Raw genomic sequence first — 16317 nt, forward strand, 5'->3', positions numbered from 1 at the left:
GTATGCAGGCTTTTATTCCAAACCAACACTAACAGAACAGTTTACAATAATCACCTTGGTATTCAGTACAAGCATTGCTTAATTAAATTGGGTGTTGGGCTGTAAAAAAACCAACCCTGCACACCCAATGTCTCTCCAGGTCTAGAGTTGGGAGTTCCCTGAATGTGGAAAGGTATGTTGTGCTACAGTACTCAGAGAGCAATCCAGTCTCCGGTCTGTTGTAAAGAACTGAGCTGCTGGCATGATGAATGTCAAAGTCCTCCCAGTATATATTCTCTATCCAGTTTAAACTCAAGAGGCTGGGCAAGAGAATTATTCAGGTAGTGCATTACCTGCAGGGCTAGGAGATGCTACAGCATTGTTTTCTTCAGATACTAAATGTGAAGGCAGAGTGCCTTTGTCCACACCAACATCACATACAGTTGAGACGAGCAGCTCCCCTGGATGGAGAGCAAGTTGTGGGGTTAATGCCCTTGTTCAAGAGCCCAACAGTAGAGGAAGGTCTTTAAGATGTGAACCCAGCAGCCCTCCAGTTGCCAGATCAATTCCCCCTATTTTTCCAGTGCCTGGCCTGGGATTCGAACTGTCCATCTCCGCTGGTCTACCTACCGCCCTAATGGTTACTTCTAAAAGCAGGAATGGATTAAAGTTAACAGACAAATGTCAGTGAGATCCAAAAACATGAAGCAGAAACAGCCACACCTAATTTGAAGGGACACAGTCTCTTTAATAGCATTTGGAGTGAAAAAAATTACACTTAAAAGTTATTAAAATCTTTTTTTGTTTATAATTGCAGCACAAGAGCAACCAAGAACATGCAATCTCTTTCATGAGAAAGTTTATAAATCTAGAAATCAATTTTACTATTTATTTTTTATTTTTTTAAATGACATACGATGACTTGGAACACTTGTTCAACAGTTGTTTGAAGAAAAAAAATGTTGAAAATAAATCTCAAAACAAATGTAATCTTTAAAATAGATATAAACCCTTGAAACACTATGTACTTTGACAGGATTTTTATTTTTTTCCCCCTTCCCTATTGCTGATCAAAGGTTTTTCAAAATGTCTCTGGTTACCAAAAATACTACCGCACACTTTTCATAAGATCCCCGGCATACCCTCTTCATTCATTTGTTACATTAAAAGCTCTCAATCTCACTTTTCTTATGTGTCCTCTGCAAAAGAAGCGAAAGAGAAAATATTTTTGTTTGGAATGATTAGACTATTACCACATTTGTCAAAAGAAAAATACAGAATGTGAGTATCAAGCTACTAGATTTGAATGGAATACACCCTAGTTTGTAAACAGTTGCCTAAACTGCTTGTTCAAAGGATATGGTCTTTCAGGGGATAACTTTTTTGTAAGGAAATAATAATTTGAATAAGAGTATGATACTGATGTACATTTTAAGAAATCTGAACCCAAAAAATGATATTCACAGGGGGCGCAAAGCATAAATCTGAAATGTAACTACTTGATTTACTTCCCCATACGTAAAGTAATCTGTCATTTAGTATCCAAGAGTGCTGAATGACAATTACAATTCTCTTCAACTGTACAAGCAAATCGTATGTTTGACATGACGGGAAAGCAGAGGGAATAAACACAAAAGAGATTCTATGGCTACGGAGGGAAAAACAGTAACAAATTAATAATACTTTTTTTTCTCTTTTTAGCAGCCACACAACTTGAACTGGGCTTTCTTAAACCTCTCTGTACATAATGTTGTAAAAAACATGACATTTCATAATTCTCCATGATGATATTCTCTGGAAAGTACACCAACTCTGTCCTAGCCATGCAGCGTTTTCACTCGTCGCTAACTTGTTATCTAGCCAATCTCCTATACCTAAATCACTGCTTGTGCCATCAACAGATGGTTGGACCATGGTTCTGTACTGTATGTAGTGAATTCGTGTTCAACTGAAGGGTAACCAGTCACTAAAAATTAACTGCTTTACATAAAGGAACATTTCTGATGTGAGTCTCAAGACAGTGCAAAAGTACACTTGATCATAGACCCACATCAATTTAAATCAATTAAATTAAAATAAAAAGTACATCTAATCAGGTTATTTCATTCTAAACCTAAGGACTTCCCACAAGTACACGTTATAAACGAGTAGGTACCATGTCTTTAATCAAAAGTAGTTGTATTTCGCTTGGAGCCAGCAGTTAAAATGGAGCGTCATTAAGAATCCACAACTGAATTTCTCCTGCAATCCGTCCAGTGGCGCCCCCTCCAGCAGAGTTCATACTTACCCCAGGGGGTTAGAAAGGCAAAGGGCGGCACTGCGTTTCATCCACTGACCAAAGACAACGGTATCCCGCGGCTGAGAGATGACTCCCCATCCCCATAATAACCAAAGGCAGCGTGTTCTTGTGATTACGTCAATCCTCAGCACTACTACCATCCAATACTGTCAACATTTTGGATCAAACCTATTTATTGTATCTTTTTTCCCCCTCAGACAATCACTGCCCCCTTTTACCCACATATACTATTTTTCCATAACTTTTAATTCTCAAGGGGGGGTTAAGGGGGAGGGTTTGATTTTAACTAGCAAAAGGTTTCCCGGTTTCTTCCTTGCTTCTGTAAGTCCTCTTCCCGTGTGTGAAGGGGAGGTATCTGTACTTGACCATATGCTGAAAGTAGGAGAAGAAAAATAAAATTAGCCACATTCACATGATGTTCTTATTGACTGAATTCTAAGTGAAACGTCTTGAAGATTGACAAGCATGATTAATTACAGATACATATCAAGAGCAGAGGAATTCATTAGGATTGTATGACTGTGATCCATTTAGCTTTGAATTGTCTGACACAACTATATATCATGCAGAGTAAGCAGCAGCGTCATCTGGGTTTCCCTTACCTTGATCTGCCTCTTCATGGTGATACAGAAAAGCATGATGAAGTACATTACAAGTATGGGCCAGAACACTGGCACATTGAAGGCTTCAAAGAACGTGCAAATCATGGCGATGACGATGCCTTTTGTTGCCGAATGCCTGAAGACAAAAGAAAAACACATGCACACAACAACAAAAAAGTCAGCGTTAACGATAGTAAGTTCCTTTCCTGTAGACAGTGGTAAAGAAAGCACAAGTAAACTACAACGCTAAGCACGAGAGATTTCTGTTTCCTACCATCAAAATAAGTATGGGCAACAACATACTTGTCAGTGCCACCTCCGGTACATATTAGCATTGTTGTTATAGGTTCAGGTTGAGAATGAAATGGCCTTGATAGTAAGGAAAGTATGTACAACGATACAGCTCTGCACTGGAAAGCTAGGCTACATTGTAAAAGTCCGTAGAGCAATCCTAGTGCCGTGTCCTATTGGAAATATACTTCCACAGGCCAAGAATATCTTCACATTGGTGGGCGAGCTGGCTACTTGGTGAGTAAACAGAATAAAAAGGAGAGAATTTGCAAGGGACAGTGTGCAGGAGGTCTTTTCTGTGAACCAGGCTATTGAATAGTGGGACATAGAACACAGTATTGTACATGTCAGTGTACTACGTTAGTATGGGTGTTCTCACTTTCCATGGATTGTGTGTATTTTCTGTGTGACATCATTCACTCAAAGATTTGTGGAATATTCCGACAGGACACTGAAATAGTGGGCACAAATGATGCACAAGCCTGTAACTCAGTCCAGTTCAGTGACAGGCCAAGCTGGGTAGATGACAACTAGAGATGGTGCGGTCCTTGGGATCCTTGGGATCTCACCAGAATTTGAATTCAGGCAACCTCCTGATGAACGGACGGAACTCCTCGTTCTGCTTGGTGGGGAGCGCCGGGCCCTCATCTACAGGTGAATGGAGGGGGAGGAAAGTTACAGCGAGGATCACGTTGCTAGCCAATCAAATGGACTCAAAACAAGAACAGTGACTACAGAGTTTCAAAACGGCTCTAAATAGAATCCCGATAAGAGCACTGGTGTAGACACTTTGCATTCTGTTTTAAATACCAAAATGTCACTAAAGGCATTTTAAATAGTATTTACATAGTAACCCAAGAGCTTCCAAAGAAATACCTTTCTAAGTTACTCTCATCACATTGAAAGGAAAGGAGCTCTCCAATATCTTGTTTCTCTAGTGCAGGGGTTCTTAAACTTTTTCAGCCTGGGAACCAAATTAGAAAGTCTGTTTTCCTGGGACCCAAGCTTATGAAAACATGCAACTATACGTAATTATCGGTACAGTTCATTTCCCTTATGCCTAAAACAAATGCAATATAGACAAAAACAAATAACAATTAAATTAAATACCCATATAAATATAATTTCAGGTTTATTTTCCCCATTAACTCGTACATATGTCTAGATTGGAACTGTTGCTGTTAAAATACAATAAATCATTTTCATTCTGAACAGGAATAAACAGATTGATCACATCACACAGGCTTAGTTTGATAATACAACCCTAAGTAACAATACAGATGAAAAACTGCCTGTAGCTCAGGCCCTGAAGCAAGGATATGCATATTCTTGGTAACATTTGAAAGGAAACACTTTGAAGTTTGTGGAACTGTGAAAGGAATGTAGGAGACTATAACACATTAGATCTGGTAAAAGATAATACAAAGAAAAAGTTTTTTTGTATTTATTTTGTACCATCATCTTTGAAATGCAAGAGAAAGGCCATAATGTATTATTCCAGCTCCGGTGCAATTGAGATTTTGGCCACTAGATGACAGCAATGTATGTGCAAGTTTAAGACTGATCCCAATGAACCATTGCATTTCTGTTAAATGTTGTATAAAGACTGTCCAAATGTGCCTAATTTGTTTATTCATATATTTTCATGTTCAAAACTGTGCACTCTCCTCAAACAATAGTATGATATTCTTTCACTGTATTAGCTACTGTAAATTGGACAGTGCAAAAATAAATTTAAACTTTCTGCCAATATCAGATGTGTCTATGTCCTGGGAAATGTTCTTGTTACTTACAACCTCATGTTAATCACATTAGCCTATGTTAGCTCAACCGTCCCGCAGGGGACCCACCAATCCTAAAGAAGTTTTAAACTTGACCCCCAAAAAACATCTGGGTCAGATTCTTTCTTTAAGGTTGCAGCACTTATCGTCGCCAAGCCCGTCTCTCCTTTCTGGGGAGGTTCCCATTGCTTGGAAGGCAGCCACAGCACATCCATTACTTAAAGGGGGAGATCAAGCTGATCCTAACTGTTATAGGCCAATTTCTATTTTGCCCTGTTTATCAAGACTGTTGGAAAAACTTGTCAATCAACTAACTGGCTTTCTTGATGTCTATAGTATTCTCTCTGGTATGCAATCTGGTTTTCGCTCAGGTTATGGATGTGTCACTGCAACCTTAAAGATCCTCAATGATGTCACTATTGCCCTTGATTCTAAGCAATGTTGTCCTGCTATTTTTATTGACTTGGCCAAAGCTTATGATACGGTAGACCATTCCATTCTTGTGGGCCGGGCTAAGGAATATTGGTGTCTGAGGGGTCTTTGGCCTGGTTTGCTAACTACCGCTCTCAAAGAGTGCAGTGTATAAAGTCAGAACATCTGCAGTCTCAGCCACTGCACATCAAGGGAGTACCCCAAGGGTCGATCCTAGGCTCCACGATCTTCTCAATTTACATCAACAACATAGCTCAGGCAGTAGGAAGATCTTTCATCCATTTATATGCAGATGATAGTCATACTCAGCTGGCCCCTACCCGGATTGTGTTAAACGCTCTACAACAAAGCTTTCTTAGTGTCCAACAAGCTTTCTCTGCCTTAACCTTGTTCTGAACACCTCCAAAACAAAAGTCATGTGGTTTGGTAAGAAGAATGCCCCTCTCCCCACAGGTGTGATTACTACCTTGGAGGGTTTAGAGCTTGAGGTAGTCACCTCATACATGTACTTGGGAGTATGGCTAGACAGTACACTGTCCTTCTCTCAGCACATATCAAAGTTGCAGGCTAAAGTTAAATCTAGACTTGGATTCCTCTATCGTAATCGCTCCTCTTTCACCCCAGCTGCAAAACGAACCCTGATTTCAGAGGACCATTCTACCCATACTAGATTACGGAGAAATCATTTATAGAGATCGGCAGGTAAGGGTGCTCTCGAGCGGCTAGATGTTCTTTACCATTCAGCCATTAGATTTCATCACTGCACTCTATACTCTTCTGTAAACTGGTCATCTCTGTATACCCGTCGCAAGACCCATCGGTTGATGCTTATTTATAAAACCCTCTTAGGCCTCACTCCCCCCTATCTGAGAAATCTACTGCAGCTCTCATCCTTCACATACAACACCCATTCTGCCAGTCGCATTCTGTTAAAAGGCCCCAATCACACACATCCCTGGGTCGCTCCTCTTTTCAGTTCGCTGCAGCTAGTGACTGGAACGAGCTGCAACAAACACTCAAACTGGACAGTTTTTATCTCAATCTCTTCATTCAATGACTCAATCATGGACACTCTTACTGACAGTTGTGGCTGCTTCGCGTGATGCACTGTTGTCTTTTCCTTCTTGTCTTTGTGCTGGTTGTCTGTACCCAATAATATTTGTACCATGTTTTGTGCTGCTATCATGTTGTGTTGCTACCATGCTGTTGTCGTCTTAGGTCTCTCTTTATGTAGTGTTGTCGTCTCATCGTTGTGTGTTTTGTCCAATATTTATTTTTAATCCAAGTCTCCGTCCCCGCAGGAGGCCTTCTGGTAGGCCATCATTGTAAAACAATTATTTGTTCTTAACTGACTTCACTAGTGAATTATTTTTATTTTTTAAAAGTACAGTAGCTAACTTGCTTTTGCTAACATTAGCTAGCTCTTAGCTGTGTACAAGGGGATTGTTTGAAAGAGAAATTCACATTTACTACTATGAGAGTTAGTGCTCCCTTATTTCTGCTTATCATCACCTGTTATAAAATGACAATGCCTTGCTAGCTGACTTACTTTTCCACTGTCGAAGCACTTTCTCCTGAAGCATTGTGCCCTGTCTGAAAAAAATTCTCTGGGTTTACCATCATGCTGTGGATGTTTGGTCGGATGTGTCGTTTTAATTTGTTTGTTTTGAGAGACTCATTACTAAGCACTTCCCGCATAAAACACACTGTGGGTGCTCCTCACCATTTCTCAAAGTTTGCATGAGAGAGTAACCCATCGCTGTATTTGTGCTGTATGAGCTCAGTCAGAACTTGTGGCTAGCTTGAGTCCATTTGATGACAGCGGTGAGTGATGGCGAGTGAGAATAACAAATCAGTGGCCGACAGCGCATCATCTGCTGCTGAAAGACAGCGCTGCAGTGATCTTCAATAAAACTGCAGAAACAAGATCAAACTGCAAAGCACACCGGCGTCTCCCTCCCACTCCCGCAGATACCAAAATGAGCAGAGACACCCCTGCTAAGCAGAGAGAGCACTGACCAGAGAGCGCAATTGCACTTGGCCAAATCAATTCCGGTAATGAATTAAATAATTATACATTTACTGTGACACGTCGCAACCCACCATTAACAGGTGGGTCGCAAACCATACTTAAAGAAAGTCTGCTTGAGTGTACAGAGTAGGGGTTTAACTATTCACCAATATTTTGAGAACTGGTATGAGACGACCCCCCCCGATTCGGTCACAATCCTAGCCATAAAATAACCTTGCACAATAGACGCCACTTACCAAATGCATTTCCAAATGTTTAATTAGTAAGTCTGGTGAGGGCAAGGTAAACCAACCGTTATCCAAAATATTGCATGTAGGTGAACTGAACTGTAACAAATATCTGAATTTTGTGATCTAATTTTGGCATTAGCCTATATCAATGGCAATGTTTTCAGAAATGAGTAATTCTCATGATACCAGTTTGACAGTTGCAAATGGACTTAGAAAACCATGTTGCATCTGCAATCATTCTGAAGACTAAGGTGCGTAGTTTAGGCATAGTGTCTCATTTCAAATAAATATGAGCCTGAATTGGACATTTTCACCCCAAATTCTCATTACCAAAATGCATCCATAAATTCAGTTCCTTTTATACAATTTTACTTTAGAGAAACCTAATGTATTCGAATAAAACACTTGCTGTAGTTTGGATATTGCTGCACTGTCGGAACTAGAAGCACAAGCATTTCGCTACACTCGCATTAACATCTGCTAACCATGTGTATGTGACCGATAACATTTGACTTGATCAATCATAAATTGTATACCATTTGAAATTCACATTAAACTAAATATGTATTAAGTAAAAACACTGTCTGTGGACATGTTTGCCATTACCTTAAGACTTTTTCAAGTTTCTGTAAAAAAACTTTTTTTTAAATAAAGTTTTATTCACCCATGATACAGTATATGACCAAAAGTATGTGGACACCTGCTCGTCAAACATCCCATTCCAAAATCATGGGCATTAATATGGAGTTGGTCCCACTTTGCTGCTATAACAGCCTCCACTCTTCTGGGAAGGCTTTCCACTAGATGTTGGAATATTGCTGCGGGGACTTGCTTCCACTCAGCCACAAGAGCATTAGTGAGGTCGGGCACTGAGGTTGGGCGATTAGGCCTGACTCGCAGTCGGCATTCCAATTCATCCCAAATGATGAATGCTGTTTGATGGGGTTTAGGTCAGGGCTCTGTGCAGGCCAATCAAGTTCTTCCACACCGATCTCGACAAACCATTTCTGTATGGACCTTGCTTTGTGCACAGGGGCATTGTCATGCTAAAACAGGAAAGGTTCTTCCCCAAACTGAAGCATAGAATTGTCTAGAATGTCATTGTAAGCTGTAGCGTTAAGATTTCCTTTCACTGGAACTAAGGGGCATGGCCCGAACCCTGAAAAACAGCCCCAGACCATTATTCCTCCACCAAACTTTACAGTTGGCACTATGCAATGGGGCAGGTAATGTTCTCCTGGCATCCGCCAAACCCAGATTCTGCCGTCGGACTGCTAGATGGTGAAGCGTGATTCATCACTCCAAAGAACGCGTTTCCACTGCTCCAGAGTCCAATGGCGGCGAGCCTTACACCACTCCAGCCAACGCTTGGCATTGCGCAGGGTGATCTTAGGCTTGCGTGTGGCTGCTCAGCCATGGAAACCATTTCATGAAGCTCCCAACGAACAGTTATTCTGTTGACGTTGCTTCCAGAGGCAGTTTGGAACTCTGTAGTGAGTGTTGCAACCAAGGACAGACAATTTTTACGCGCTTCAGAGGTTCCATTCTGTGAGCTTGTATTGCCTACCACTTCGTGGCTGAGCCATTGATGCTCCTAGATGTTTCCACCTCCCAATAACAGCACTTAAAGTTGACCGGTGCAGCTCTAGCAGGGCAGAACTTTGACGAACTGACTTGTTGGAAAGGTGGCATCCTATGACGGTGAAGCGTGGAAAGTCATTGAGCTCTTCAGTAAGGCCAGTCTACTGCTAATGTTTGTCTATGGAGATCGCATGGCTGTGTGCCCGATTGTATACACCCATCAGCAACGAGTGTAGCTGAAATAGCCAAATCCACTAATTTGAAGGGGTGTCCACATACAGTTGAAGTCGGAAGTTTATATACACTTAGGTTGGAGTCATTAAAACTTGTTTTTCAACCACTCCACAAATTTCTTGTTAACAAACTATAGTTTTGGCAAGTCGGTTAGGACATCTACTTTGTGCATGACACAAGTCATTTTTCCAACAATTGTTTACAGTCAGATTATTTCAATTATAATTCACTGTATCACAATTCCAGTGGGTCAGAAGATTACATATACTAAGTTGACTGTGCCTTTAAGCAGCTTGGAAAATTCTAGAAAATTGTGTCATGGCTTTAGAAGCTTCTGATAGATTATGTCAATTAGCCTGAGTCAATTGGAGGTGTACCTGTGGATGCATTTCAAGGCCTACCTTCAAACTCAGTGCCTCTTTGCTTAACATCATGGGAAAATCAAAAGAAATCAGCCAAGACCTCAGAAAAAAATTGTAGACCTCCACAAGTCTGGTTCATCCTCCAAACGCTTGAAGGTACCACGTTCATCTGTACAAACAATAGTACGCAAGTATAAACACCACGGGACCATGCAGCCGTCATACCGCTCAGGAAGGAGACGCGTTCTGTCTCTAGAGATGAACGTACTTTGGTGCAAAAAGTGCAAATCAATCCCAGAACTACAGCAAAGGACCTTGTGAAGATGCTGGAGAAAACAGGTACAAAAGTATCTATATCCACAGCAAAACGATCCTATAGAGACATAACCTGAAAGGCCACACAGCAAGGAAGAAGCCACTGCTCCAAAACCGCCATAAAAAAGCCAGACTACGGTTTGCAACTGCACATGGGGACAAAGATCGTACTTTTTGGAGAAATGTGCTCTGATCTGATGAAACAAAAATAGAACTGTTTGGCCATAATGACCATCGGTATGTTTGGAGGAAAAAGGGGGAGGCTTGCAAGCCGAAGAACACCATCCCGACCGTGAAGCATGGGGGTGGCAGCATCATGTTGTGGGGGTGCTTTGCTGCAGGAGGGACTGGTGCACTTCACAAAATAGATGGCATCATGAGGTAGGAAAATGATGTGGATATATTGAAGCAACATCTCAAGACATCAGTCAGGAAGTTAAAGCTTGGTCGCAAATGGGTCTTCCAAATGGACAATGACCCCAAGCATACTTCCAAAGTTGTGGCAAAATGGCTTAAGGACAACAAAGTCAAGGTATTATTCTGACATTTTACATTCTTAAAACAAAGTGGTGATCCCAACTGACCTAAAACAGGGAATTTTTACTACATTAAAATGTCAGGAATTATGAAAAACTGAGTTTAAATGTATTTGGCTAAGGTGTATGTAAACGTCCGACTTCAACTGTACACTATATATACAAAAGTATATCTAATCTCTAGTAGAGCTCAGTATAATTTTTAAATCGCCAACTATCAAACATGCATTATCATCTCTGAAACCTGCTCATCATTACCGTAATGCACCAACATTTAAAACTATTAGAACAAATAAAATGTACTGTAGTTATTTGGGCTTAATCTGATACTATGCCTTTTTCTAAATGTGTACTTGAAAATACCATGTATACACAAGATTCAGAAAAGGTTGTGTTGCGGTAATGAGAAGTTACAAAATAATAATTACATTACATGTTTAACTCAGGCCTTTTCATTAAGTGAGGAATGCTAAAACAAATAGTAGAAATGTATTTGCTATTACTACTTTGGACTTCTAAAACTGTTGCAGTAATGATAATTTTTGCATTGGTAGATGTGGAAATTGTTGTAAATGACAATCTCATTAATAAACATAATTATGAAGTAGATAAATACAGATCTAATCTTAGTGATCCAAGAGGAATTTTTGTGAACTGCGAGTTTCTTGAGAATTACCCAAATAGAAAATGTAATTTTTAATAGTCTTTGTTTAGTCATAAGGATGAAAACTGAAACATATAGTATTGAATCGTCCCAAATTATAATGTATCTTTCCTGAATCATATACACACCAGTGTATCAAGATGCCAAAGTCAAAGTTTTTTTAAATATAGTCTCGAGCCACAGTCCTACATGGAGAGTGCTTTGAGGGTATCTTCATGAAGAGTGAGCGCTAGAAGTACATCGTTTTATGTGAGAAAGTAAACATCTTAAACATGACTGCAACCCAAAGGAATGTCGTATGTTACAGTGAACTCTAACTTGCCTTCGTCAAGCATTGATGGATCCACTTTTGGTGATAGAAAAGCGATGAACAGGTTGAGATGGTAGATTCCCAGAGCGTATGTTACAATATACCAACCCTGGAGGGAGCAGAGAAAACCTATATTAGTGTTCATTTGAATTTCATACATTACATTTTAAAATGTTACTCATTTAGCAGACGCTCTTATCCAAACTGGAAATTAAGTGTAAACATGTGTATTCCCTCACATAATTCACAAATGTATCACATTGACAATATCTGGGACAATACTAGTCTAAAGGGAAAACAGTAGCCTACAGTAGCCTACATTTTCACACAGACGTGATCACACAAAGTAATCTTCTACTGCTTGGATGTGTGCAAGTGCATATTACACCTAAAGGCACATTGCAGAACCCTAGGAGAGCCCCAAAATATCTTAACGTTCAAACTCAGAAATGTAACATGATCAGTCATAAACAATAGAATTCAAATCTGACAAGCCAGTTACAGGCTCCCTCCATTGAGGCATACCCAAATCGTGGCAGATTTGACTTTTGTTGTTGTTTTCGTGAAAGGAGGAAGTTGTCGCACTGTATATGGTGACGCCAGATTACAGAGTCTACCTTCAAAACACGTCAGATGCATATTCAGTAGGGCAAAATGTTGTGGAACGCTAAGATAGAAATATATTGTGCAGAACAGACATACCTCTTTGACATGCTGAGAAAGGAAAAATGTCAGCTCTACTCATGGCACTTCTATCTGTAGTGTTCAGTACGTTGCAACCTCCTGAACGCGATCCAGCATAAGCCCTGAGTGTGGTGTGTTTCTCTACCTGTAATATGTACACTCTGATCATGTAGATGGCCGTTAGCGAAAGAGTGACTCCCCATCGCCCTATGGAGAACGGCGTCGACCTGTCTAGCCATGACTGATAGATCTGGAAAAGACACCAACCAGAAAGACAGTGCACAACCATTACCAGGAGTGCAACAGTAAACATTAGATAAAGCGTCACATTTTCACATCGTCTTATCTGAAGTTTAATTTCTAACTTTTCAATGTAGCACCACCGTGACAGTGGGTCCAATGGTTATCTTCATCAAAACAGTGGTGGCAGCGTTTCCCTTGGTTTGGCCTAGTTTTCTTTCCTCTTGACATTTGATGAGAGAACAACTAAAGGCCCTGGCAGCAGTACCTGTCCAACCCGTGTGAAGAAGCTTCCGATTGTGGATGGTTTCCCATGGATTGATTCACCAACACTGTCCCCTTCTGACATTCTGTCTGTGGAAGGAGAGAAAAGGGTTAACAGGTATTACTTTAACAGATTTCACCACCAGGCTTTTTGTTTGCAACGTGAGTATGGATCTGTAGACAAAGTGTTTATAGTAAGGTGTTATAGACACAATGTGTTGATGTGGTGTGCTATCAAGACAAGAACGTCTTGCCTGGCTGTGACTCACAAAGCATGGCTACATTTGCTGCATATAAATAATGTGTGGACAGATGAGCCTGAGGATATTTGGCCTTCAGCTCAGAGCAATTTGGCAAATAGGCTATTGATATTCAGTACTAACACTGGCAGATCATCCTTACCCAACATGTAGGCTACAGTAATTTTTGAATTGGCTAGCTATATAGCTAGCTAGTTTCTTTATTCTGTTAGTCCTTTTCCACATATAATAACATGGCAACAACTCACAGCGACAACAATGCTTCATCAACCTAGCTGACTAAACTCAACTCCATGGTAAAGGAAGTTTATTTATATATTTTTTCACCCCGATTACGATCTTGTCTCATCGCTGCATCTCCCCAACGTGCTCAGGAGGCGAAGGTTGAGTCATGCATCCCCCAAAACAAGCCGCGCTTCTTAACACCCGCCCGCTTAACCCGGAAGCCAGCCGCACCAATGTGTCGGAGGAAACACCGGTCAACCTGCAGGCGTCTGGCCCACCACAAGGAGTCGCTAGAGCGCAATGTGCCAAGTAAACCCTTTCTGGCCAAACCCTCCCCTAACCCAGATGATGCTGGGCCAATTATGCGCTGCCCTATGAGATTCCTGATCACGGCCAGTTGTGATACAGCCCGGGATCAAACTCAGGTCTGTAGTGATGCCTCTAGCTGTGCGATGCAGTGCCTTAGACCGCTGCACCTTTCAGGAGGTCCGTAAAGGAAGTTTCTGATGAACTCCATGAACAGAGTTGAGCAGAGACCAGGCTTTTTGGAATTCAGCTCTGACTAAATTGATTTGCCCAAGGTCAACAACAAAAAATGAAATGCTTACCTTGTACCTATGTTTAATCTTGTGTAGTTGAGTGCCTTTCTTTGTTTGCTGAAATCCATTTTTTTTTTTTTTTTTTATAAAACATGAATCAAATACAACCGACTGGTTGTTGAGATTCAAATTGGCACATGCCATCTAAAAGCAACGCGCAAACAATCGGTGGTTGTATTTCATTAACGTTTATTGAAAAAGTATGCATCTCAGCAAACAAGGAAAGGCATGCAACTAGAGGGCAAACATAGGTACATCATGGTAAGCGTTACATAATGTAAATGTTTGAGTATTGACCTTGGGAGCGATTCGATGTAGTAGTAGCTGAATTCCACAAAGCCTGGTCTCTGCTCAACTCCATGGAATTGAGTTAAGTCAGCTACATCAATCTAACGTCAACATTTGGTGTTAGGTTGATTTGTGGATTTGGCTCATGCACTTGGTCAAAAACTATTTAGAATTTTTTTGCAAGTACATACTGCAAAACATACTGTTACGCACAACGGCAGTAACGACGATATTTGCTGCGAAACTCCATATTTTGGGTGCGTACTGAACTTATTTTGACATCACATTTGCAGAGCTGATTAATGGGACTTAGAAATTTAAGGATAATGGGCGTCAGAGGAGATACCTTCTCCTCAAGCCTAAGTACTGGTTTAATGTTATCCCAACTCGTCCCACCCAAAGTCCTTGGCTTGTAATAGGGCTAGCCCCCTTGGAAGGTCTACCGGCTCAAACGATAATAGTTTCAGTTTCATTTTAATTTCCATTCTAGTCAAATGTCACGTTGCTTATCAAACAGCCGTCCAATTATTGTGAGACTGAAGTTAGCTGATAATGACAGACTTGATAGCCGAATTAAACTAAACTCACGATTTACGCGCGGCGACTAGTGTGGGCAGACTGGAGTTCCGAAGTCACAAAATGTAATTAATCAAAAACGACATATTTCAGCACCCAAAGAATAGCCCTGAAATCGGTAGTTTGTATTAAAAACATAACACAGGCCGCCCACACACTAGTCGGCGCGCCACTCCATCGTAAATCGTGGGGTTGAGTCGCTCACATAGACTGTCTCTTCTCATAATGGCTAGTTAGCTCTCCAACGTTGAATCGTTTATTGGTTAGCTAGCGAGCGAACGAATGCAGTTGCTGGCTACTGTAGCCAGCTAAAACAATTATTCATAGTGTTTGAGATGAGATGGTCAGCATTTGTGTTTTTTTATTCATAGCGCAATTTTGATTAAATGTTTTCCTGTCTCGCAAGCAGGGTGAGTGACGTTGGCTAACATTAGAAAAAAGCTTATTGGTTTGTGTAGTTTTTAAACAACCACCTTTCACTAACAGTGTGTGTGAAACACTGATGGATTCACTCTACTTCCCATAATGTGCAGCGGGAATCAAACAGTTCAACCCTGCTACCTTACTGAAGGAAATTGTAGTCTTTAATCTCAATCTTGTCATTTTGATGGCTACAAATCAGCGGGAAGTTGAACTACAACCACCAGCAGTAACTTCGTGAATTTGACAACTCACTTCCGGTTAGAAACCGAGTCCTTTCTAGCTAGCATAGGCATAGCCTCTCGTTACCATATTTAGAGAGGAATTCAATTGAAATATTACTTTGGTATTGGTCCCCTTAATTCCACTAAAACTAAAGAACATATGTTCACACACCTACTGACAGACATACTGCTGCAAGACAGGTTTTTCTTACCTGATTCTGCCGCTGTGTCACTCTCGGCTCTACCTAACTACCTCTCGTGCTGGTTCGGCTAATGTGAACACGTCAGTACTTCCGCGAGGACTCGCTTTAAAGTACGGCAGGCAAGATCAGAAGAGCAAAGAAAACCCTGGACCGGTGTGGGAGATGCACAGGGGGTTTGTGGCACTTTGCCTGGCCACTGGATAATTTAAAATACCTACTTATTTGAAAAGACAATGGGAAAATATGAACTACAATTATATATGACACAACACAATTATGACACAACAAAAAATCCAGCCAAACCTTTAATTTCAATTGCTTTTCACGTAGCCTAAAATAATGCCCCTAATTAAATAGCCTACTTATTCTTTCTCTCTAAAAAATAATATAATACAGCATATGACAGAGTACACATACCTTTTGACAAGTTTTATGTTTACTCACTAGGATGAGGGTCATTAACTGTTTGAAGGAACTTACTTACATTGCATTCGTATAGTATTCAGACCCCCTGACTTTAACCACATTTTGTTATGTTACAGCCTTATTCTAAAATTGATTAAATAAATAAAAATCCTTATTAATCTGCACACAATAACCCATAATGAAAAAGTGAAAATGTTTTCAAATGTATAAAAAAAACAGAAATATCTTATTTACATAGGTATTCAGACCATTTGCTATGA

The 16317-nt window shown here is 40.5% G+C and overlaps 1 protein-coding gene across 1 annotated transcript; it reads right to left on the bottom strand.

Annotated features, from left to right (window-relative positions):
* Positions 1-767: 767 nt before the first annotated feature.
* On the bottom strand, positions 768-15728 carry LOC120060936 (protein RER1-like). The gene is made up of 7 exons (XM_039010378.1): positions 15641-15728; positions 12841-12926; positions 12478-12582; positions 11661-11757; positions 3741-3819; positions 2881-3016; positions 768-2650 (listed from the first exon to the last, which is right to left on the bottom strand). Exons 2-7 carry the CDS (start codon positions 12919-12921, stop codon positions 2561-2563), a joined length of 588 nt encoding a protein of 195 aa, XP_038866306.1. The 5' UTR covers positions 12922-12926; positions 15641-15728; the 3' UTR covers positions 768-2560.
* Between the last annotated feature and the right edge of the window lie 589 nt (positions 15729-16317).

The sequence above is a fragment of the Salvelinus namaycush genome, chromosome 16 (assembly GCF_016432855.1).
Source record: "Salvelinus namaycush isolate Seneca chromosome 16, SaNama_1.0, whole genome shotgun sequence".
NCBI lineage: Eukaryota > Metazoa > Chordata > Actinopteri > Salmoniformes > Salmonidae > Salvelinus > Salvelinus namaycush.

What these genes read in the sequence shown, in the direction of transcription:
- LOC120060936 (XM_039010378.1), bottom strand. Translation starts at nt 12,921, where the DNA reads ATGTCAGAAGGGGACAGTGTTGGTGAATCAATCCATGGGAAACCATCC. An exon ending in TCCATCAATGCTTGACGAAG is followed by an intron (nt 3,820 to 11,660) that starts GCAAGTTAGAGT and finishes ATTCACCTGTAG; the next exon opens with ATGAGGGCCCGGCGCTCCCC. An exon ending in TTGCCTGAATTCAAATTCTG is followed by an intron (nt 3,017 to 3,740) that starts GTGAGATCCCAA and finishes TTTTGTCTTCAG; the next exon opens with GCATTCGGCAACAAAAGGCA.